This window comes from Choloepus didactylus, chromosome 9 (genome assembly GCF_015220235.1).
Source record: "Choloepus didactylus isolate mChoDid1 chromosome 9, mChoDid1.pri, whole genome shotgun sequence".
Classification (NCBI taxonomy): domain Eukaryota; kingdom Metazoa; phylum Chordata; class Mammalia; order Pilosa; family Megalonychidae; genus Choloepus; species Choloepus didactylus.
In genome coordinates, this window is record NC_051315.1 from 14,466,521 (window position 1) to 14,491,896 (window position 25,376).

The window sequence follows — 25,376 nt, forward strand, 5'->3', positions numbered from 1 at the left end:
GGGGACCTTATCATAGCAGCCCTTATTCACCTTAATCTACTCACATTCAATAAGGAAGGGCTTTCGCCCCTACATAAACATTGGGGGCCCTCATACAGGCCTACTCAGGCCCCGATGGTTTACTGGAAGGACCCAGAGAATAATGCCTGGAAGGGTCCCTCCCCACTCCTCGCCCAGGGGCGCGGGTTTGCTTGTGTTTTCCCAGATGATGCAGCACAACCAATCTGGATCCCAGGAAGGGCAATCCGGCCCGCCACCAGCAACCAAGCGTCTAACGAGACGAGAACGCCGTCGTCTCCGCAGCCTGGTGCACCAGATGACAACAGTACACCTGAGCCTGAACCCCAGCCCGAGTGAGACCCCAGAGAATATAGAGATAAGAGAAATTATACGCCTCTATAGGCAGGCAAAAGCCAGCCCCCTACACCTCCACAACCCTCACCCTAGTATTGCTTCCCTTCTTACGATCATGTTGGCTCTCGCCTCTTCTACCCGGGCCATCTCTCAGCCCCACTCCCCCCACCAACCTTGGAAATGGACCTTGGCACGATGGGAAGATTCCACAGTTATACAAACCCAAGTTACAGCAGGGCGACCTTCTTTTCTTGTCAACGCAACTGATTTATTTCCCACTCCTTTAGTACGCCCCACTGGTTGGAATCAAGCCCAATATTACATGTGCCCATCCTCAAACTCTGGAAAACCTTACTGTAATACTCCCAACCAATATTACTGTGCATACTGGGGATGTGAAACATTAGCCACTTATTGGAAGCCTTACACCACTGATCTTTACCTAACTCTAAAATGGGCTCCCCTGAACTGCCAGCCTCCTGAAGAACCCATTACCTGGGGTATCTATGGAGGTTATCACCACACTGCACCTACAGGTGACTGCTCACATTTAAATCTCACCGTGCAGCTCCCTGCTGATCCCTCTTGGCTCCTCGGTCGAACGTGGGGCTTTCGGATTTACATAAAAGGGACCGACCCGGGTTCCCTTATATTAATAAAAAAGGAGGCTGTACTAAAAAACCCCTCTGCCATTGGTCCTAATAAAGTCATTAACCCTCTTAGTCCACAGCCCTCCAGCCGCACCTCAAGTACAAGCAGCGCATCCGGAAACCGCACCTCAGCTACAAACAGCGCATCGCCAACACCACCACCCCAACCTTTCCTACCCCCCTCTCGTTACTCCTCTCCCCTCCTCGACCTTATCCAAGCGGCCTTCACCTCAGTGAATTCCTCCAACCCCAATCTCACCTCCTCTTGTTGGCTTTGCCTCTCCACTTCCTCCCCCCTGTATGAGCCGGTCGCCTCCAACCTCTCTTTTTCAGAAAACACAGAGGACAGCCCTTCGGAATGCAATTGGAATACCTCTGCTGTCCCCTTAACCTTTCATTCAGTCTCCTTTACAGGAAAGTGCATCCGCCCTCGCTTGAGTAACTCTCCCAGCCTCACAGCTTGTGCCAACTACTCCTCTCCCAGCAGCTCTGCCAAGTTTCTTATTCCCCACAACTCCTCCCAATGGCTCTGCTCCTCTACAGGACTTACCCCCTGCCTTAATGTACAAACCCTCAATACAACTCATGAAACTTGCCTCTTGATTGTCCTCATCCCTAGGGTCCTATACCACAGTGAGGAAGACTTCTTCCTCCGCCTGGAAACAACTGCAGCTCCTGCCCCACTGCAAAAGCGAGAGCCCATCACCGCCCTCACAATTGCCTCCCTCCTAGGTCTTGCAGGCGCTGGCACCGGAATCGCTGCATTAGCCAGTCAAGGCTCCGCCCTAACTCACCTCCGAGCGGCGGTTGATGAGGACATTCGTCACCTACAGAACGCTATTTCCCATCTTAAAAATTCTGTCAATTCCCTCTCTGAGGTAGTGCTCCAAAACCGCCGGGGTCTCGACCTTCTCCTCCTCAAGGAAGGAGGCCTCTGCGCCGCCCTAGGAGAAGAGTGCTGTGTATATGCCAATTCCACAGGTCTCGCCGAGGACAGCCTAAACAAGGTCCGAGAGGGACTGGAACAACGTAGAAGAGACCGTGAAGCCACCAGTTATTGGTCCCATATCTTTACCCCCCTCCTCCCTTACCTCCTCCCTCTCCTCGGCCCCTTACTAATGATCATTCTAGCTCTCACTTTAGGACCCTGCATTATCCGCAGAATCGTCCAACTTGTAAGAAAACAAACAGATGCTATTTTTTCCTCGTTCGTGCAAATCCAGTACCAGCGACTCGCCACCTCTGACGCTCCCTACTCCAAGATGACAACCAACCCTCCGCAACCTCACCGCCACCGGTCAACCCGCCGACCGCGAGGCCCTTCTCAATCGCCTGGACATCACACCAACCTCGAGCTCCAGTTTATCTAAACCTCCAACTTTAAACCTCCCATCCTCGTCCATTCCGCAAGCAACAAGGCTCCTGTCGAGCACCCGGGTACCACACCAACGCTGAGCTCCAGCCTTGCTGAGCTACCGTCAACCCTTTTTCCCCTCCCCAACCTTCCCCTTCCCTCATCCTTTGGTGAACCTCTCCGGTAAGCTTCTTCCTTTAATTAGAAAAAAGGGGGAAATGCGGGATACTGATCACGTGCTTCGACTTGGCGGGCCTGGGCTGGGGGACCTGATCAGCCCCTGGGGAGGGTGGTGGGCACGGGCGACAGCGCCCTCCACTGCCCCCCAGGCCTGGGAAAGTGAGGCCGGAGGCAGGCCCCATTTCCTCACCCAAAATACCACCGTAGGGGAGGCTTGCCGGAGGGAACCGCCTTTTCCCCACCCCCTTATCTTGCCCCTGACACTCCCCATTGCCAGAGCAACTCCCCCACCGTCAGTGCGCATGCGCAGTTACCAAAACTACTCCCGCCCCTTGTCATTCAACCTCCGCGCCCTCTCTGAACCAATCCAAGCCTTCGACCTCTATAGCTACCCCGCCCTCTAATCGCCCAATATAAGCTTGTGTTCTCGCCTAATAAAGCTCTCTTGGTTTCATCATCCCTCAAAGTACCGTGTCCTGCCTGTTCCTTCTCGCCGCCCTCCACACCTTGCACGCCCCCCCCGCCGGGGACCTGGCCAAATCCCCCGCCTCGCCTTCGCCTCCGGGAAAGAGCCCCCGCCGCCGGTACCTTCAGAGCAAGCCTGGGAGCCTAGGATTTAGCTACCGGCCGCCACCCCCCCCCCCCAGACGAATCAACTGCGACCGCAGAAAAATGCAAACATCACCCACAGTTCAAATTTTTTTCCCCTCTAGAAATTTTAATTCCCAAATAGCTAGCACATAAATAGACAGGAAGGGACACATTGTCCCACAGAAAGATTATGAGGGGAACGGAGCTACTGGTGGTCGTTATTCTAGAATCAGATATGGGTTGAGAGCTTTTGACCGCAGATTCTTCATCTCCTCAAGCACCTTTTCTCCCACCTTCTCAGGTTGTTGTGCTTGATCTTTCACTTCTCTAAATAGCAAAAAACCCGACAAGGACACGTGAGGACAATTAACCCAGTGCTCAAGCCCCCACCAACACCTTGCTGCTGAGCCCAGCACGGCCAGTGTTCTCTCAGGCAGGTTAGGTGGAAGGTTTTAAAAACAAGGTTTTAAACTACATTTAGCGATCCTTTAGCCACAAGTGAAAAACTCAGCTTGTCAGTGATACAAATCAGGCATCCAGTCTCCTTGCACCAGGGCCTTAGCCTAGGCAAGTTACCTAAACGCTCAGGGCCTCTGTTTCCTGAGGTGTCCATGGCAGTAATTCCTACCTCTCAAAACTGTTAAGAAAGATTCCAGAGATCCCAGCAGGCTGCCTTTTAAATGCACAGGCAGCATTAGTCGGTTTTCCATCTTTATGAAAACGTCCACGTGTCATCTCTGACAGTGGCTCCAGGAAAGCGGGGCCGAGAGGGAGGGTCAGACCCCTGAACTAAGAAGAGGCTGATGCAGGGTGTGGCGAGGGGGTTGTTGGGTGGAACTTCAGCCAGTTGTGGTGTCAACGAGGCTGTCAATTGAGGGGTGAGAGCAAGCAGGGGCTGAGGGACATGGAGTGGCTTGGCTTTGTAGGGGCCACCAGGCCTCCTGGTGGGCAGGGGCCAAGGGTTAGAGTGGAGATGGACATCAGCTCAGGGACATCTGTGGGGGGAAATGACTAGGGTATATGGTTGTAAAGACAGACATCTTCCCTAAGGATGGTGAGTTCAGCGACATGATCTGCCTTGTAGAACAGACAGGAGAATACAATATAAAATTCAGGGCCTCTGAAACATATTCTAAAGAGGGTGAAGTGACAAGTTATGACAAATGCCTGGTTGTTCTGGAAAACCAGAAATATCTGAAAATGGAAACGGAAAATGTTCCCTAATGTAGATAATTAAAAAATGAATTGGCACCATTTTATGGAATCATGTCTAAAAATATATAGGTCATGTACCTCCTTAAAGATAATAGTGAGTGAGTGAGACTGTGATGCTCTGAGGAGTGTTGAATGATGTGTCAGCAACTGACGTCGACTTCACGGTTTCTTGGTTATTTTGAGACTTTTTACACCATGATTCCTCTGAGAAAAATGAGAGCTCCACAAAGACTCTCTTGAGTTAATTACGGCCATCAGGAGAGAGCAGGCAATTCTTTGCATCCATGAAAATAACTGTTTGCTGGAAACCAAATAGACAGCAGTCTTCGTGGGGAAATGGGACACGACTTGTGTTCTTTTTGTTCTGTCTCTGTTTGGTCTGGGCTGGTGTGTGCGTCTGACTGTGGGGATCCTGTGGGCTTCCTGCTGAGGCTGACGGAGGTGAAGAAGAGGAAAAAGTAAGGACAGGGAAGACAACGCTGGACATGGGATCTAATTCTTGTCTTGGACTGAAGAGAATTTCTGAGCCAAATAAACTTTGAAAATGGTCTATGGGATATCAGTCTGTGTGCAAGTTTGGAGCTGTTATGTACCCCCAGAAAAGGCCATGTTCTTTTAATCCATTCCTGTGGGTGCAGACCTGCTGTAGCTGGGACCTTTTGGTTAGGTTGTTTCAATTGAGAAATGACCCACCCCATCAAGGTGGTCTTAATCCTTTTACTGGAGTCCTCTATGAAGAGAACAAAAGAAAGAAAAAAAGCCTAGAGAGCTCAGAGAGAAATACCCAGAGAGCTTGGAGAGAAAAACCCCAGAGTTACTAAGAAAGGATCCACTAGAACCAGAAGCTGAAAGCAAGGAGACCTGGGAGCAAAGGAGCAGCAGATGCAGGCCATGTGCCTTACTATCTGACAGAGGAACCCAGATGCCAGCAGCCTGTCTTCAGCGTCCAGGTATCATCCTGTTGATGCCTTAATCGGGACATTTTCATGGCTTTAGAACTGTAAATTTGTGAACTAATAAACCCCCATTGTAAAAGCCAATCCATTTCTAGTATATTGCATTTCAGCAGCTTTAGCAAACTGGAACACCTCACTAGCTAATCATGCCAGGCAAGAAAGGAAGGGACATTGGCTGAACACCTAGTTCACATCAAGCACTTTGCTAGACGCTCCTCACACCCAGCCGGTGAGACAGGTTTTATTATCTGCATTTCTCAGGGGAGGAAATAGAGGCCAAGAGAAGATAAGAACTTTGTCTCAAGACCTCACACATGATAAATGGAGCTGGAAATTCAGCTCCAGGTCTTGTCTGGTTGTAGAGCCTGGGTTCCTTACACTGAACGAAACTTGATCAGCTACTGGAAGGAAATAGACACATCTCTGAAATTAAATGATAAGCAAATGGAAAAATCCGATTCAGTTTTTTAAAAGTTCATTTGCCAACAACATTTGAGGGTGCTCATGTGTGCATAAAATAAAGCACGCATCTAAATATCAAAGGCCTTAGAAATGTGTCTCTTTCTAAGTCTGAGCTATTTAGATTCAGACAACATGACAATTCTCTACTTTATGTAGGACAAATTTTATCCAGTGCTACCTTTTAATAAAGCATAAAAACATCCACTTACTTCTCCTTCTTGGTGTCCTTGTGGTCTAACATCGGGAATTCCACTTGGATCATTTCTGGAGTCAACATAACATTTAGGTCTCGTTCACAGAGCTCACTGAAAAGTAATAAGATGTTTAGCTGGAACGGTTTCGCCTTCCCAAAGTAAAAATAGAATGAAATATTGCGATCACTTAAGAGTTATGCAATTCTCATGGCTTTCAACATTGAGTCTACTTTTGTTTAGTCTATTTAAGAGAAGCATAAGGCTGACAAATTGCTTTCCACCAACAAACGATATAGGAATAGCTTTGTATAATCAGAAGACAAAAAGCAATGTTTAAAAAACGGGTTACAGAATTCACAATCCTTTCACGTGCACATGGAACATTTACCAAAATTGACAGCGTCCTGGGCCATAAAGAAGGACTGAACGGCTTTCACAAGACTGAAATCATTCAGAGCATGTTCTCTGGCCACAATGATATTAGAATAGAAATCAACAGCAGGAGGGATAACTAGAAGAGCCACAACTCCATGGAAATGAAACAATATACTTATAAATAATCTACAGGTCAAAGAAGAAAACACACTGGGGTCATTTCCATCCCTAGATGAACCCTGTGGGGCTGGACCCCATGGAGGACACAACCACATGCAGACAGGCCCTCTCCTCGCGGAGCTTCTGGGCTGGCTGGGAGCACAAGACCCGGCACTTTCCTAAAATCATCCACAGTACAGGCCAGCCTGTGACACGTGCCCGCCAAGTGAGCCTTTGGACATTTAAATAAGACCGGTGGGAGGAAGAAGGCTTTTAGTTGGGTCATTAAGAAGGGTATGAGTTTATGATGTGGTTTAGTTGTTTTGGTATGAAGAGATTTAAAGAGTTCTCTGCAGATTTATCTGCCCTTTCCTTTAAAAAATCCTCATTGAAGAGCCACTGCAATGCAGGGCAGGCAGCAGGAGTACGATTAAAAGTATCCAGGGACCACAATTAATATATACATATAATTTGCAAAATTAAAATACACATATTTGTTGAAGAACATATATACTCTTCTCATGCACACATATTTTGAAGCAGAGACTAGCACCAAGAAAATGGCCTTTCCTGGTAAGTTAATTGAATATGAATCACAAGCATATACCAGAGCAGTAATCCAAGTTATTTAAATTGTTTTTAAGTGAATTTAATATTTATGAAACATAAAACTTGAGGATGGTGAAACCAAGCTCTTCTTTTGAGTCACATACATATATCTTTTTGCCCATTCAATTGGAAACAGGAGCTGCTGGCCATGTTGCCATTGCCGAAATCCCGTGGCTTATCCTGGGAGAGAGGGGCTTCTTTTGAAGTACCTAGGAAGGGTTTAGTGCCTTAGTGAATGTGATCTGGCTCCTCTATTCTACTGACTACACTCTGGTTTACCCAATTGGTCCACCTACTCAGGCTGTCTGTGTAGGTTGCTCTGCTCCACCTAGTCATTCAGGGATCTGGGTTATTTTTATCTTCTTGTGGTTCTGCTATCCCCTAGGGCAGGGGTCTGCAAACTTTTTCTGTAAGGGCCAGATAAGACTTCCTGGGTCATAGGGTCTTGTTGCAACTACTGAACTCTGCCATTGTAGCATGAAAAGTAATCATAGAAAATACATAAATGAATGAGAGTGGTGTGTTCCAATAAAACTTTATTTACAAAAGCAGGCAGTGGGCCAGATTTGGCCTCAAGTCGTAATTTGCAGGGGCCATGTGTGGGAACAATTCATTCAAGAATCATCTCAAATAAAAACAGGGATGTCATTTCGCAGTGAAAATAGTTATTCTTCAGAACATACATACCCTTGTAAGAAATTCAAGGCAAAGCAAGCCCTTGTAAGAGCCACCATCAAAGGAACCAGACCCAAATGCCTGAACACCACGCTGACATGGGGTTGGGTGCTGAGCTGGAAAGGCAATCAGAGACCAAACTCTGTATGCAAATACTTTAGTCAGAGAGAAATGTGTGGGAGTATTCAAGAAATTATTGTTTCTTATTTATTTATTTATTCAAACACACAAACAACAAAAAACACAACATTTCAAGCAAAAAAAAAAAAAACAAAGGATCAAGAAAAACAAACAACCTAAAATAACTACTTTGCTTCCAACATGCTCCTATCACCCCCAAGAAAATTAACAAACCCTAACAAAACAAAGGAATAAGAAAAACAAATAACCTAAAATAACTACATTGCTTCCAACCTGATCCTACCATGCCCAAGAAAGTTTGCAAACCATAATATTCCTGAGCATTCCCATAACATTGAGATTACCCTTAATAGCTTATCTGTTCTTATTAGATTATTAGATTTACTAGTTGCTATCTCTAGGTCCCCTACATTCTACAATATAAAATATTTATTTTAAATTTTTCACAGAGTTCACATTAGTGGTGACATACAATATCTCTCTTTTTGTGTCTGGCTTATTTCACTCGGCATTATGTCTTCAAGGTTCATCCACAAGAAACTATTGTTTCTAATTTGACTTTTGGTAAAATGGCTAAGCTGGTGTGGTGGTTTGGAGCTGTATGTACCCCAGAAAAACATGTTCCTAAAATTAGTCTATTCCTGTGGGTGGGAACCCTTGTAAACAGGACCTTCTGATGAGGCTACTTCAGTAAGGTGTGGCCCAGGATGGGTCTTAGCCCTAGTACTGAAGGCCTTACAGGGAAGGTCACGGAGAGAAAAAAGCCACAGAGGGAGCAGCCAGAAGTTGAAGGTCAATGGAACCCAGAAGGGAGAAGCCAGGAGAGGCCGCCATGTTGCATGGCCACGTGACAGCGGAGACCAGGACCAAGGATCACCAGCAGCCAACCCCAGAACGCCACAGTATTCTGGGAGAAAGCATCGCCTTGATGATGCCTTGATTGTGGACTTCTCCTAGCCTCAAAACTGTGAGCCAGTAACTTCCTGCTGTTCAAGCCAACCCAGTGCATGTATGTGCTTTAGCAATGAAGAAACTAAAACAGTTGTCCACATGTGTTTTGAGCTAGTATTTTCCTTGGCCTCTCCACTGGACTAGGAATCTTCTCATTTCCACAATCGCTCCTGCCACCCAAACCTCAAGTCTAAAAAGGCCCCGAGGGAAATTATATTGAGTTATAAGTGGGACTCAAAGTGTCCCCTGCACCACCCCACCCCCCCCAAAAAAAATCTGTCCTTTAAGAGGAACAAAGTCCAAAGGCAAAGGAATGGATCTTCAGTGATAGAAGTTCAGGAAACAGAAAGTCAGGGAGAGACTTTAGGGGCTGAGGATCTCCCTAAGGTACCTGATATCTTATCATTTAAGGCTGGTGACCCTCTTTGTGCCACACACCAACTCTGCTAATCACAGATGCAGCATCTCATCTGTGTGTTCCTTTATAGACCCCAAGGATATTAAAAAATCAAAGGTCTGGTTCTGTGTCAACTTAAAATGTTAGAAATATTTATTTATCTTCTGTACTTTTGGATGGAAGGAAACCTTTTGGGACATGACTATCTCTTCCCCTCCCCCCCTTTAAACTTCTTATTGTGGTAACATATATACAACTAAAAATTTCCCATTTTAACCACTTTCAAGTGTACTGTTCAGTGATACTAACTACATTCACAATATTGTGCTACCCTCACCACCATCCATTACCAAAATATTTTCATCACCCAAACAGAAACTCTGCCCTCATTAAGCAATAACTCCCCATACCGACCCCCTCCAACCCATGGTAAACTGTAATTTACTTTCTGTCTCATGAATTTGTTATTCTAGTATTCCGTATCAGTGAAATAATACATTTGTCCTTTTGTGTCTGGCTTATTTCACTTAATGATTTCTTCAAGGTTCATACATGTTGTACCATGTATCAAGACTTCATTCTTTTTTATGGCTGAATAATATTCCACTGAATAGATAATACCGTCTGTTGCTAGACACTTGGGTTGCTTTTACCTTTTGGCCATTGTGAACAATGATGTTATGAACATCAGTGTATAAATATTTGGTTGAGTCCCTGATTTCAATTCTTTTGAGGATATACAAGGAAGTGGACTTGCTGGATCATATGGTAATTCTGTGTTCAACTTTCCAAGGAATTGCCAAAGTGTTTTCCACAGTGGCTGCACCATTTTACAACCTCACCAACAATGGACAAGTGTTCCAATTTCTCCACATCCTCACCAACACATTATTATTATTTTTTTAAAAAATAACACCCATCCTACAGGCTGAGAAGTGGTATCTCACTGTGATTTTGATTTGCATTCCCCTGATGACCAATAATGTCGGGCATCTTTTCATGTGCTTATTGGCCATTTATATATCTTCTTTGGAGAAATATCTATTCAAGTCCTTTGCCCTTTTTTAAAACTGGGTTGTCTCTTTGTTGTTAAGTTGTAGCAGTTCTTTATACATTCTGGATATTAAACACTTATCAGACATGTGGTTTCCAACTATTTTTTTCCCATTCTTTAGGTTGTCTTTTAACTTTCCTGCTAATGTCCTTTGACATACAAAGGTTTAAAATTTTTTTTCTAGGTAGAGCTGTAATAAATTCTGTTAATAAACAAAATTTTAAATTAAAAGCTACAGTGGATAGAAAAAAGAAGAAAAAATATTACTTGGTAAAATCCAGTAACATCTACACTAGTTTATTTTTTACTTTGTTTAAACTACAGTTTTATAGCACATTTAAGCATTCTAGGGTTTTATATCTTTGCCTTCCATTCCCAAGTTGCTTCTTATAAAAATGCCAATTAAGAAAACAGATTTTACCTCAAACCTAGCCCTGAATTTGTGTGCCAGGAAATTTTATTATTATAGCCTTATTTCAAACAATGGTCTGTCTTATTTAAAACACAATGCCCATTTAAATGGCAAAATAACAAGCAGCAAAAAATAATTATACATACTGTTCACTAAGTGGGAAGTGTTTTCAGGATAATATCCAGAATACACTTGCTCAGTGAGTCTCCTCAATAATCACATTGACTTAGACCAACACTACCAAAAGTAAGAGTACTGTACAAGGAAGACATGTTTACAATACTGCTAGCCTTGAAGGCAGTAAAGTGAAAGAAAATATATCAAATAGACAAATAGCACATGCACATCTTGCAGAACTTCCACTGATCTATTAGTGCCTTCTATGCAATGTGCTTCTTTTCCATAATTGTATTAACAGTTACCAGGAAAGGAAAGATGAGATTAAAATTAATGGTACTGTACTGAATTGTTTTAAACCAGTGCCCCACATGTGGGGAAATGTGAATTTAGTTCAGGAGCAATACAACAGTGAGAAGCTATTGTGCTTATATGCAAATATTCCAGAATTTTATAATGTCCAAGGCAAGTCAAGATATAAAACCATAGTACACTGTTAAATTACCTTGAAACGTACAAATATTGCATTGTTTAAAGAAAGACATTCATTTCATTGTACAAGGATGGGGGAAATCCTTGCAGTACCTATTATAGTTTATGATATAATAAATACACACCTATATAGCATTGTATATACATATATAGAATGTGTGTGTTTATGCATAAATTTTTTTTTTTGTCAAATTATTCTGTTAGCTTTTTGGATCTGCAACTTCTAGGAATGAAACTCCTCTTCACTACAAGTTTTTGCCCACCAAACTTAAGAAAAGAGACTTAATCTAGAAAAGATCTCAATACTTTCCTCTCACCCAAAGACTCAATTCAGATGTTTTACTTCACAACTGATCAGAGAAGCACAATTAAAGGAATTCTAGAATTTTTGATGGCATCTTTTTACTTTGTCAGTGTTTTCAAATATCTTTACATATTTAAACAAGCGGATGCAAATTCTTTACATATTTAAGGCAAATATCTTTACTTCTTTAAACAAGCTGATGCAAATTCTTTCGCAGAGAGTATAAATTCTAGATTTGATTCATTAAAACAGAGCAAATCAAACCCCCCCCAAAAAAAATCCAGTGATTTACTCTGACTGTAAACAAAAATGTAAATCTCAAATCCCAAAAGAAGGTAAAGAAAAATTCTACCTTCAAGGCCTATAATACTACAAAGATCTAACTATTGGTAAGGGGGAAATGTATATGAAAAGTTGCAACAAAATTCTTTGCCCACTATTTTTCTTAAGAGAAGGTATGTCAACTATATTACCTCTGTCCTTTAAACTTAATTAACTTCATAGTTTGTTGGTAGATGTTTCAACCAAACAGGCATATCAGATTACACAACAAAAAAAGATCCATCAAGTTCAGCAAAGAAAACTTACATTAGTCTTTCATACAGAATTTAAAAAAAAACAATTAAATGGCTATAATTCCTATTGTAGTAGAAAAACATACTGTAGTCTTTATAAATCTGCCATGTATATCAATATCTACATAAATAGATACAGATAGAGACATGAAACATTAATGGCAGTCTATTTTTGACAGTGCGTGGGAACAGCAGATTTTGTATCAGCCCATGGTGTGGCACGGACTCTGCATCTCTAGGAACTGGACAGTGAAAGAAGGCCCCCCAGTAGCAACGTGAGGTGGAAGGTGACTGAGTGGACAGTTCTCAATACTCATGATTGAAAGTTTGCTGCTGAGAGCCAGTGCAAATGGAAGGCTATGCAGGTTGGGGATGTCATTCAAATACAGTTCTTCAGGGTTCTCCAGTGTACCAATTTCCTCAGGAAGATGGGTAAGAAGGTTCTCTCCAAGGCCTAGGATATGTGAGATGGGTAAGGTGACCAATGCCTCTGGGAAGAGTGGTCAACTGTTTGTTTGTCAGAACTAATTTCCATAAGTCTTAAGATAAGCAATTTCATTTGGCAAGGATTCCAATTAGTTATCCTCTAGATTCAATTCGCTTAATTTCCTAAGATTTCCAAGACCATGGGGAAGTTTCTTCAGAAGGTTGTTTGATAATAGTAGAACCTCAAGGGAAACAAGATCAGACACATCCTTGGGGGTTTTTGTGAGATGATTAGTGGCTAAATTCAATTGTACCATACTGGTCCAAGTTCCAAAATCCAATGGAAGTGATGTTAACCAGTCATTCTTCATATTCACCTTATTTAATACTTTGGCTCTGGAGAAAATTCCAAATGGGATTTTATGGATTCAATTGTGTTCCATGTTGAGAGAACAGATGGTGGAAAACTGAGATGAATCACCCACTGGATATAACTGGAAGCAATTTCTAGCTAGGGTCAAACTATTCAGTTTCACAAGACTTGACAAAAGACTCTCTGGCAAAGTAAAAATGTTATTTTTTCTAAATTTAATTCTTCAAGTGCGCTGCATTTTGCCAATGATCTGGGTATTGCCGATAGTCTGTTATACCTTAGACCAAGATGGCTTAAACTGGACAGTATCTGGGAGGTCTAGCAGTTCATTGTGTTGTAAGTCAAGGCTGGTTATCTATGTGCAGTTTGTTCAAGTTGATTGTGAGCTATATCCAGCATAATGAGGTTACATAATTCACCTTCAAAGAGCCATAAGAGAAACTCCTGGCACCCTTGCTGGCCCCTCTTCCCTCACACACTCCCAAGGGCACAAAGGTTTTTTTAATTTTGATGAAGTCTATTTTATTGATTTTTTTCCTTTGTTGCTCATGTTTTTTGAGTCTAAGAAATCACTGCCAGATTCGAGGTCATGAAGGTTTTCCCCAATGTTTTCTTCTAAGAGTTTTATAAGTTTTAGCTCTTATGTTTAGATTGTTGATCAATTTAAAGTTAATTTTTGACATTTCACTGAAGAGGAAATACAAATGGCTAAAAAACATATGAAAAAATGTTCATCTTCACTGGCTATTAGGGAGATGCAAGTTAAGACCACAATGAGATATCATCTCACACCAATTAGAATGGCTGCCATTAAACAAACAGGAAACTACAAATGCTAGAAAGGATGTGGAGAAACTGGAGCTCTTATTCATTGTTGGTGGGACTGTATAATGGTGCAGCCACTCTGGAAGACAGTCAGGTGATTCCTTAGAAAACTAGATATAGAGTTACCCTTAGATCCTGCAATCATGCTTCTTGGTATATACCTGGAAGATATGAAACAGTGACACGAACAAATATCTGCACGCCAATGTTCATTGCAGCAATATTCACGATTGCCAAGAGATGGAAACAACCCAAATGTCCTTCAACAGATGAGTGCAAAAACAAAATGTAGTTTTGTCCTTCTTACTACGGTAAGAAGGAATGATGTCATGAAACATGTGACAACATGGATGAAACTTGAAGACATAATGCTGAGTGAAATAAGCCAGACACAAAAAGAGAGATATTGTATGTTACCACTCATGTGAGCTCTGTGAAAAACGTAAAATAAAAATCTTTTATTGTAGAATGTAGGTGACATAGACAGCAACTAGTGAAGGGCAACGATAACCTAATAAGAACAGATAAGCTTTTGAGGGTAATCTTAATGTTATGGGAATGTTCAGGAATAATTATGGTTTATAAACTTTCTTGGGTATGGTAGGATCAGGTTGGAAGCAATGTAGGTAATTTTAAGTTATTTGTTTTTCTTATTCCTTTGTTTTGTTAGGGTTTGTTAATTTTCTTGGGGAATTGGTAGGGACGTGTTGGAAGCAATGTAGTTATTTTAGATTATTTGTTTTTCTTATTCCTTTGTTTGGATATAGTTTCTTAATTTTCTTGGAGTATGGAAGGATTATGTTGGAAGCAAAGTAGTTATTTTAGGTTGTTTTCCTTAATCCTTTGCTTTGTTTTGTTTGAAATGTTGTGCTTTTTCATTTGTTTTAATTTTTCAATAAATAAAGTTAAAAAAATAAAGTTAATTTTTGTATATGGGGTAAGGCAAGAGGCTAGCTTCATTTTTTTGCAGGTGGACATATAGTCTTCCCAGTACCATTTGTTGATGAGATCATTCTTTCCCCTTGAATGTACTTGGCACCCTTGTTGAAAATTAGTTGGCTGTAGACATACGGATTTATTTCTGGACTCTCAAGTCTATTTCATTGGTCTCTATGTCTATCTCTATGCCAGTAAAACACAGTTTTGATAACTGTGGAAGTTTTGAAACTGGGAAGTATGAGACCTCAAACTTTGTTCTTCTTTTTCAATATGATTTGGTTATTTGCGGCCATTTGTGATTCCATATGAAATTTAGGACTGGCTTTGCCATTTCCACACACACACACACACACACACACACACACACAAAGCAGTTGGAATTCTGAAAGGGACTGAGTTGAATCTGCAGACTGATTTGGGTAGTACTGACATCTTGAAATATTAAGTCTTCTTATCCATGAACATGGGATGCCTGCCATTTATTTAGGTCTTTAATTTCTTGCAGGAGTGTTTTGTAGTTTTCAGCATACAAGTCTTCACCCCCTTGGTGTAATTCATTCCTTGATATTTTATTCTTTTACATGCTATTGTAAATGGAGTTGTTTTCTTAATTTGCATTTTGGATTGTTCATTACTGGGGTATAGAAACAAAATTGTTTTTTGTGTGTTACTCTTGTAGCATGCCACTTTGCTGAATTCACTTATTAGCCCTATTAGTTTTCTCATGGATTTTCTATACAATGGATCATGTCATCTGCAAATGGAGATAGTTTTACTTTTCCTCTCCAATTTGTATGCCTTTTATTTCTTTTACTTACCTTGTTGCTCTGGCTAGAACTTCCAGTACAGTGATGAATAGCAGTGTAAAAGCAGGCATGCTTGCCTTGTTCCTGATCTTAGGGGAAAATATTTCCATCTGTCAAGACTGAGCATAATTTCAGCTGTTGGTTTTTTATGTATGCTCATTATCTTGTTGAAAAATTCCCTTCTACTCTTATTTTTATGAGTGTTTTTATAAAGAAAGAGGACTGGATTTTGTCAAATGCCTTTCCTGTATCAATTGAGATGATCATCTGATTATTTCCCTTCATTCTATTATCATGGAGTACTATACTGATTGACTTTATGTTGAACACTCTTGCACAGCAAGTGGGGTAAATCCCACTTGGTCATGTGTAGTAATCTTTTAATACGCTGTTGGATTTTATTTGCCAGTATTTTGTTGAGGATTTTTGCATCTATATCCATAGGGAAGCTGGTCTATAGTTTTCTTTTCTTGCTAAGGTTTTATCTGGCTTTGGTGTCAGAGTAATGCTAGTCTCACAGAATGGGTTAGAAAGAGTTCACTCCTCTTCAATTTTGGGGGAAGAGTTTGAGAAGGACTGGTGTTATTCTTTGAACGTTTGATAGAATTTGCCAGTGAAGTCACTTGATCCTGGACTTTTTTTGTTTGGAAGTTTTTGATTACCAATTCAACTTCTTTCCTTGTTATTGGTCTGTTGTGATCATCTATTTCTTTTTTAGTTGGTTTAAGTAAGTTGTATGTTTCTAGGGATTTGTGCATTTCATCTAGATTGTCTGATTTGTTGGCATAAAATTGTTTATAGTGTTCTTTTATTATAATCCTTTTACTTTCTGCAAGATCGATAGTAATATCCCCATGTTTATTTCCAATTTTAGTTATTTGCATTTTCTCTCTTTTTTTGTCCATCTAGCTAAAGGTTTGTCAATTTTATTGACCTTCTTAAAGAACTAACTTTCGTTTTTCATCGATCCTCTCTATTGTTTTTCTATTGTCTATTTCATTTATCTTTGCTCTAATCTTTATTATTTCCTTCCTGCTACTAATTTTAGGTTTAGTTTGCTCTTCCTTGTCTACTTCCTGAAGGTGTGAATTAGGTTATTCATTTGAGATCTCTCTTTTTTTTTAATGTAGGCATTTACAGTATAAATTGCCTTCTGAGCACCTTTGTTGCATCTCACAAATTTTGGTATTTTGTGTTTTCATTTTCATTCATCTCTAAAAAGTTTCTGATTCCCCTTGTGAGTTCTTTTTTGACCCACTGGTTGTTTAAGAGTATATTGCTTAATTCCACATATTCATGAATTTTCCAGTTTTTCTTCTGTTATTGAGGACCAATATTCCATTGTGGACAGAGAAGCTGTTTTGTATGGTTTCAATCTTTTAAAATTTGTTGAGACTTGTATTGTGTTATCAAAGATGTTTTGTACAATTTCAATTTTTAAAAATTTATTTATACTTATTTCAGAAGTGGTTCATTGACATCTCCAACTATTATTATAGAACTATTTCTCTCTTCAATTCTGTCAATGTTTGCTTCATGTATTTGGGGGCTCTGTTGTTAGATGCATATATGTTTATAACTGCTATATCTTCTTGGTGGTTTGACCCTTTTATTAATATATAGTGTCCTTCTGAGTCTCTTGTTTTGTATTTTTGACTTAAAGTTTATTTTGTCTCACATTATTATAGCCATCCCAGCTTTCTTTTAGTTGCTATTTGCAGGGAATATTTGTGTCTTTGGGTTTAAGGTGAGTCTCTTGTAAATAACATATGGTTGTATCATGCTTTTTAAAAAAATCAGTTTTTCCAATCTCTGTCTTTTTTGAGGGGACAGCTTAATCCATTTACACTCAAAATAATTGCTGATAAGGTAGGAGTTACTTCATCTATTTTGTCATTTGTTTTTTGTATGTCTTATACCTTTTTTGTCCCTCATTTCCTCCAGTGCTGCCTTTGTTTATGTACAGTTAATCTTTTATAGTGGAACAGTTTGATTCCCTTCTCATTTCTTTTACTGTATATTTTAAGGATATTTTCTTTGTGGTGACCACGGAGTTTATATGTATCTTTACATAGATCCTAAATCTATAACAAATCTATAACAATCCAGTTTGAATTGATACCAACTTAACTTCAATATCATACACAATCTCTGCTCCTATACCCCTCCATTTCCCCTCTTCATGTTGTTCTTGTTAAAGATTACATCTTTATTTTTTGTGTGCCCAATAAAATAGAAATATGATCATTTTATGTATTTGTATTTTAGGTCACATAAGAAATTTTAAAAAGTAGAGTTACATACTGAGAATACAATAATACTGGCATTTTTATTTACCCAGGGTCATGATTATCTCTTCATTTGATACTTTGGAAATAAAACCCCTAAAATCATTCTTATTTTCTCACACTGTTACTATTGAATGGTATGGCATGTACTTAAAAGACAGTCATTACTTGTCCACCAAGTGCCAGATACTGGGCTTGGGTTTGGGACACCAAGCTCATTAATTACAATAGCCCTCAATTATCAAGACTTTACTATGTGTCAGGGACTTGAAACACATCACATGCATTCACTCATTTACTACTCCCAGCCATCCTTTGAGATGGGTCCTGGTTTTCTCCCATTTTAAAGATGAGTACATCAAGGCACTGAGAGGTGAAGTCACTTGCTCCCAGTGCACTGAGAAGAAGTGGCAGGGGTGGGGATTGGAACCCCCAAGCCTGCACCTTAATCACTATGCCATACGCCAGCTCCCATGTCCTGAGATCATTCCTGGTGTAGAAGGATTCCAGGTATTTGTGTAAGGATAAAGCCAACAGAAAATACTAAGAAATGGAGGCAGAGTGTGAAAGAAAGAGGGTATAATGGTACCTGCTAAAATATATGGAACTTCTAATTTTCTCCCTGAAATGATGTTGTGATAAAATAAAGAACTAAAAATATTTTTTAAAGGGATAAAGCAGAGACTGTGACCTAAAGGGACCTGCTCATGGGGCAGCCTGGGGGTACAGCTGGAGGCAGGGTGCACTGGGTGTTGGGGTGACATGTGCAGAGGTGCTCACGACAGAGAAGCTGCTACTGGCCAAGGATGGGCACACTACTGGGTTCAGATTTGCTGTTTTCGGGTCTGCTGCTGGGTCTCCAGCTACCAGGTTAAAACGGGGCCAGGGGCAGGAGATTCAAGGACACAGTTTTATGGCCCATTGGATGCTGATCAGCGATATCAAATTAAAGGGCCTTGCTTTTGGGTCTAAATGTCTTTATGCCTATCCAAACCCTACCCATCTTTCAAGTATTAACCCAAGTCTATGTGACCATGGAAGCCTTCCAAGCCTAGTTAGTCCCTCTGAGCATCCCTCCTTTGAGCTCCTGAGGCACCTGAAGATCAGGACACTTTTGACCTTAGAGACAGTTGATTCCCTACCATGAACTTAACATCCTGTCTAGTTAGTGGAATGATCAAGTGTTGGCCTTATCTTCTTATTTGGGTTTTAAGCTCAGACACTATGTGCTCTTTGGAAATCCCTCAGGCCACCTACCATATTTTTGGAAATCAGACCACATGAGACACCAAAAGCAAAAAAATTACCGTTCAGCTATTTCCAATCTGTCATCTTCTGTCAGGCCGTCAGCAATGGCCGGGACATCTACGGGAAGTATAACTGTACTGAAGGAGTCAGAGCTGTGGAAAAATCACACAAGCAGCCAGAGATAAATCATCACAGTAGTAGTTTGGGTGTCTTCATATAATTTCCCAAAGCATTTTTATTTTACTACTGGGAGAGGCTGTTACTACTTTGTTTCCCTAGAAACAGTGGGAAAAGCAGGAGTGATGGAGGCCCCAGTGGAACCCAGGAGAATGTTTCCAAATATGACATTTTGTAGAGGTTATAAACATAGAATCATAGAACTTTTTAGCTGGTAGGGTTTAAAATTATATTTCTTGGGGAGGGGGGCAAGTAGCTCATTTTTCATTCATAATAGTTTTCCCACATTTATACAATTCCTTAGTCATTCTATTCAATTTCAAACCTTCCCCTCTTCCCCTATCATTATATATTATTTGGTATTACACATTTAGAGCTTTGTAAGAAATTCCTGGGTATTAGGGACATTAAAAGAATCAAGAGAGGGAAAATATGTGTATTGTCAGTTTAGAAGTTGGCCCCAGACTTCTGTTTCAAGATGGCGGAAACTGCACTCTTTTGAGTCACCTCTTTCCTTATAAACCTTTCAAATGATATTAAAGCAACAGAAAAATGAACCCACAACAGCAAAGAAAGAGGACATCGGTGGATAAAAGCTTTCGATAATCTTCTGGAAGAATTTCTGGGAGCTGGGAAGAGCACTCCCTGATGAAAAGGAGAGAAGACAGAGCCAGGGGGACACGGGGCAGGGGCTGCAGCAGAGGGAGAAGGCAAATGGCCTCCTGAGGACCCCCGAGAGGCTCCAGACTGCAAGTACAGCAGGAGGCCGGGATGGAAAACAGGGATTAATTGAAGGCTCCTTTGTGGGGGCATATATGCTTTCGTGATAAGTCTCTTCCTTGCTTTGTTCTTGTGTGAAAATGTCCACGCTTGCTAAGTATAAAGTAGTCAAATAAAACTATGGTGATAGCTTTTAGAGCTGTAAAAACGAATGAAGAAGATCTTTATGAACTGATAGAGGGTCATTTTCAAGAGGTGTTATTAAGTGAAAAAAGAAATGTGCAGAAGACATGTGGTGCACCACTTTTTGTATAAGAAAGAAGGGAAATAAAACTCCATATAAGTTCTGCTTATTAGCATTACAAAGAGGAACACAGGAAGGATACATTACAAGACGAAGCTGGCTGTCTACAAGGGTGGGAGGGATTTGGGAAGAAGTGACCCTTCTCTGAGTATCCTTTTTGGTGTAGTTTTGACTTTGGAAAGCATGTTAATGTTCTATGTATTAAAAAAAAAATAAGTTAAATCAATAAGAAAGGGAAGGAAAACCTTCCAAAGCTGAAAGCAAACTAAAACAAACAATATTTCACATGAACTCCATAATCATACTGAAGGGGAAAAAATAATGAATCAAGTTAACTTATGAATACTTATGTAACTTATGAAATAGCATCTGACTCTCCACAGTCATGGGTTGGGGTAGGGAGAGACTTGCAAACAAATCCTGCACTCTGTTATGCTTGTTTACCATAGTGGCTATTCAGAAACTATTCTGGATAGAATTGAGCAAGTGAATAAATGTGTTAGGAGCCAGGTTCTCACAGTGGAAGAAGGAACATCCAACTGTGGAATGGGGGAAGACAAGCGACAACCCTTTGGGGGGACAGACTGGAATTGGAGGTGTTACTGTGAATTCATGGTTTCTAAAGTATGTCTATGTAATGTGTCATGTGCACATATCTATGAAAGTGTAAGCATGTGTGTATCTATCTGTGTCTGCATGTGTATACATATGTGCATATACACGCATACATTTCCTGGCTTTGTCTGCTGAAGAGGCCAAGAGACAAAGGCACCCCACCGCGCCTAGCACCCAGAGCTGAAAGGAACCTGTGCTCCTTGGAGGAAAGGCTGACTCTATGGTTGGAGCAGGGCAGATACAAGATAAGCTTGGAACATTTTGTTAGACCAGAAAGTGAGGAAGTGCTCAAAAATGAAGCAGGGTGTGGTCTGAGGGGCCCTGGATGGGTATCCGAGGCCTAGGCCTACTCGGGTAGAGACCCTCAGTGTCTTCATACTTAAAAGGGAAAGACGTGCAAATGAGTGATGGCTTTAGTTCCCAGAATCCTTGGCTGCACTTGAGGCAATGTTCGTCACTGTGCTGTGAGAAAGGCACCCTTAGATGGTCCAGAAAGCTCTGACCATGGCCTGGAGATCCTACTGCCCCAGGTTAGTCTTTCTGACTGACTTCCTGATAAAGAAGGAAGTTTCTAACCAAAAGTTCCACCAAAACTTGAGAACACGTGCGATCGGGGGGCATTCTTGCTGAGAAGAGGGACTGAGCAGCTGAATGGCAGGTCGCCTGCCCTGGGACCCTGGGAAGATGGCATGGCAGCACTTGGTGCAGGCAGTCAGTTTTTCATGAAACAAAATTTATCCAATTAAAAAATTCTGATACCATGTTTCCCTTACTTTTTTGATATTAATATGTTCTTTTTAAAATAGAATGGTGGTGTCAGTAGACGATGGGTTTTTTTGTTTGTTTGTTTTGCTTTTTTAAAACATCATTACTTGGCAAAATAAAACTCTGACAACTGTAAGCAGTTCCCAGAATTCTTTTGGATATTTCACCTGTTTCTAAAATCTGCAAGTCTGGGAACTACTGGATTAGATAATTTTTTCAGTTTCTGCAGACGCTCAGATTTTATGGAAGCCCATGGAGACTGAAAAAATTCTCTCTGAATTTATTAAAGAGTAAAGAAAACCAAGTGAGCATTTCAATTATTATGAACACAAAAATGACTTGGAATAATTAAGCACTGAATAACTCTACATTGCAGGGTTTAACAACACATAGAAAACTCTCAGGAGCAAAAGACACAAAGGGAAACACCTCATAAGTAATTGGAGGTGATTTATTCAAACAAAATGGCTGCAAAGTTGAAATCTCATTAATGGATTTGTAAGGTCTTAAAAAATGAATTGTCATTTTTTATTTTGTAACTGTTTCAGGAAAGAAAAAAATACATGACCTAGAATCTTGCATCCAGTGGAAATCTATGACAAGGAAATATAGGATCCTATTTTGGTTGTATAATCTGTTATGCAATTACAATTTATTTTGAAATGAACTGGCCTAAGAGAACCCTCAGGAACGGAAGCTAAAAGTAATTCCCCGAGAGTGTTCTTTAATTCCTGTAGAATTCATGGTTAATTCATTTAATTCAAGTGCAAGGTAATAGCAGGTTGACTGCAGCCTGGAAGAAAGGCCTCGGGAGATCTTTCCAAAGACATTGCTTTGGAACATTTTTTTTTTTTAAGGCTGTTTTTCCCTAATTCTTGAGACCTGTTTATGCTGGTAGTTGGTGAGCACAGGCAGGCTCAGCTTCTCACCATTTCTCATTTTGCTGATTCAGTCTCCTAAGATTCAGTACCTAAAATCCACCTCTGTTGAGCTTTCTGACTGCCTGGGTCAATTTGGGGGTTCACATGCCACAGCACAAAGAGGCGTCTGTCCGGAGGTGGCGCACCATCGCCCCCTGGTGGCGACAGGGTTACTGCAAGGTTCAGTGGCAGGGATGACAGGAGAGAGCAGTTCCCGAGCGTGTGCCAGGCAAGGCGCCAGGTGCCTCGCATACATCATTTTACTTTCATCCACACAACCACCCAGTGAGGGCACTACCATCGCCTTGTTTCACAGACGCAGAAGTTATTGCTCAAAGGGTTTCAGTAATAAGTAAGTTGCCCGAGGTCGCAGAGCTGGTGCACAGCTGGTGGGAAATGGGGACAGGTCTCTCGACTCCAAAGCTTTTGTTCTTTCTACAGTACCACCATCTCCCCCAAGTTCTGGAGACTTCTGACTTGAGAATACGCTAAGACAAAGAACACAACGATGCAGAGGCTATTTTGGGATGGTGATGGGGTGTGGTGGATGAGGAATGGAAGAACCAAGAGAAAAGAAACTAACATTTTTGAGCTCCCACCATGTCCCAACTCCTGTGTGGGTGCTTTTGGTTTACCTCACTTTAATTTCTCTGGCAAAGGAGGGAAGTAGAGAAGCACTAAAACATAACCCAAAAGGGTTGGCACTAGGAAACCTGAGCTCTGCCACCAAATAAGAGAAGCATCCAGAATCTTTACCTACCCACCTCCATCCCTGCCCCACCACCCACCACTTGCCACTGGTGTGTTGTGGATCCTCTTGCTCAGAAACCCACGTTCCTAAGTCCACACACACATCCCCACCTGCCCACCAAGTAAGTAAGCCTGGGTTTTCAATGATTTGGGAAGAGCTTTTCCTGCTGTCAACAAAAGAAGTAAACTTAAGTGTTATAGAGCCATAAACCTGACTCCAACTCTCTCCCCAGTTATCCCGGGTGGGTCACGGGTAGGGTGGAGGTGGGGTGGGTGGGAGGTACCTATGGGGCAGCTTTCCTACTCCTACTAAAATTTAAACATCAAGGCTGAGAGGGGCCATTGTGACAAGTCCTGTTGTTTTATGGATGAGAGGACCAGGCCCAGGGAGGTTATGGAGGAGCGTGCCCAAGGCCACACAGCTCTTGGAGGCTGTGTGATGTTCTTGGTGGGCAGGTGGGGATGTGTGTGTGTGGACTTAGGAACTTGGGTTTCTGAGCAAGAGGATCCACAACACACCAGTGGCAAGTGGTGGGTGGTGGGGCAGGGATGGAGGTGGGTAGATAAAGATTCTGGATGCTTCTCTTATTTGGTGGCGGAGCTCAGGTTTCCTGACCACTCTCAGGGCCGTGACAGGTGTGGTGGATTGAATTATGTGTCCCAATTCAGACATGTTCTTGGTCTTGATCTGCATTCCCGCGGGTGTGAACCCATTGTAAATAGACCTCTTGAAGGTGGTATTTTAGTTGAGGTGTGGCCCAACTGAATGAGGGTGGGCCTTAATCCTGATTACTAGAGGCCTTTAAGAGCAGGATAAATTCAGACACAGTGAGACAAACCCCGGGGAGGAGTCAGAAGCTGGTGGTCAATGAAACCTGGAAGAGAAAGGAGAGGATACGGCCATGTGATGTGAGGGAGGGATACAAGCAAAGGAACCCCAAGAATCGCCGGCAGCCAGCCCCAGAAAGTTACAGACTTTGGGGAGAAAGCTTTGGCTTGCTGACACCTCGATGTTGGACTCCTCCTAGGCTCAAAACTGTGAACCAATAGATTCCTGTTAAGTCAACCATCATGTGGTGTTTGTCCTAGTGGCCTGGTAGACTAAGACAATGGGGTTCTGTCCCTCTTAGGGTGGGCCTCATTCCAGATGAAAGGGGTTGAGCAAAAGGTGACAGCAAATGCTCAACATTTTGGAATATCAGCTACATGTGCCCACCAATAACTCTTTCAACTATATTTATCAAGAGAAGGGGCTAAAGAAGCAAACTCAAGGGCCTCAGAGTGAGTTATTAGCTGGGCAAAGTCCTAAAGAAAAAGAATCAGGTTATGTGTTTGATGTCTTAGGGCTTTGATGATATAAATAAGCAAATTAGCAAAAATGTGGTTACCATAACTTTCTTCCTTCTTTGGCCCAGCAATATTCTCATTTACCTGTTCTAGGTTGTGTGTGTAGCTGAGCTAGTTGTGGGGACTCACAGTTAATCCCAGGTTGTGATATGAGAGAAAAGTGGATCCTTTGAAACTGGATAATGGGTGTGTAGATGGCTAATCTGGGCGATCAGGGAAAACAACTGAATTTTAAAAATTGACTGAATATTTCCACTGAATTATTTGTTGACTTTTACTGAAGAATTGCTAATTGGCCACCTGTGATGCTCTTTTTTTTTTAAGTGTACCTCAACTAAGGTAAGTTTAATATATGAAAATCAGTGATACATCATCATATTTCTCAAAGAAGTAAACTTCCCTCATGCATTAAAAATATGATTTGACATAGCCTCGACATTTAACTTTTCAGGATCAGAGCCTCCGGGGCAAACATACCTGTGCGAGACTAACAGGTGAGCTGCGGCTTACCTCCTGGTAGCCTCTGTCTTAGAGGTGTTGGGCAGGGACGAGAGAACCTGGGACTGGAACCTCTTCCAGTGCATTATTCCGGGAATAATGTCCTATAACGAAAGCCAGCACAGGATACTAAGTGTAAAGCGACTGGCGAGGTAAAG

The 25,376-nt window shown here is 41.6% G+C and overlaps 1 protein-coding gene and 1 pseudogene across 6 annotated transcripts in view; both read right to left on the reverse strand.

Annotated features, from left to right (window-relative positions):
• Positions 1-25,376, reverse strand: part of LOC119543664 (transmembrane protein 177-like) — a 206,123-nt gene that overhangs the window by 78,649 nt on the left and 102,098 nt on the right. For 5 of the 6 annotated variants that reach the window (XR_005218684.1, XM_037848595.1, XM_037848596.1 and 2 more), the window contains 3 exons: positions 25,231-25,322; positions 19,182-19,274; positions 5,972-6,067 (listed from right to left, as the gene is read on the reverse strand). Coding sequence is in view for 5 of the 6 variants with exons in the window: in XM_037848595.1 (XP_037704523.1) it covers positions 5,972-6,067; positions 19,182-19,274; positions 25,231-25,322 (281 nt within the window). In the remaining variant the exon portion in view is untranslated. Of the gene's footprint in view, positions 1-3,229; positions 3,457-5,971; positions 6,068-19,181; positions 19,275-25,230; positions 25,323-25,376 lie in introns of those variants that run through there. The other variant, XM_037848598.1, reaches the window with a different exon arrangement.
• On the reverse strand, positions 12,421-13,986 carry LOC119544465 (annotated as a pseudogene).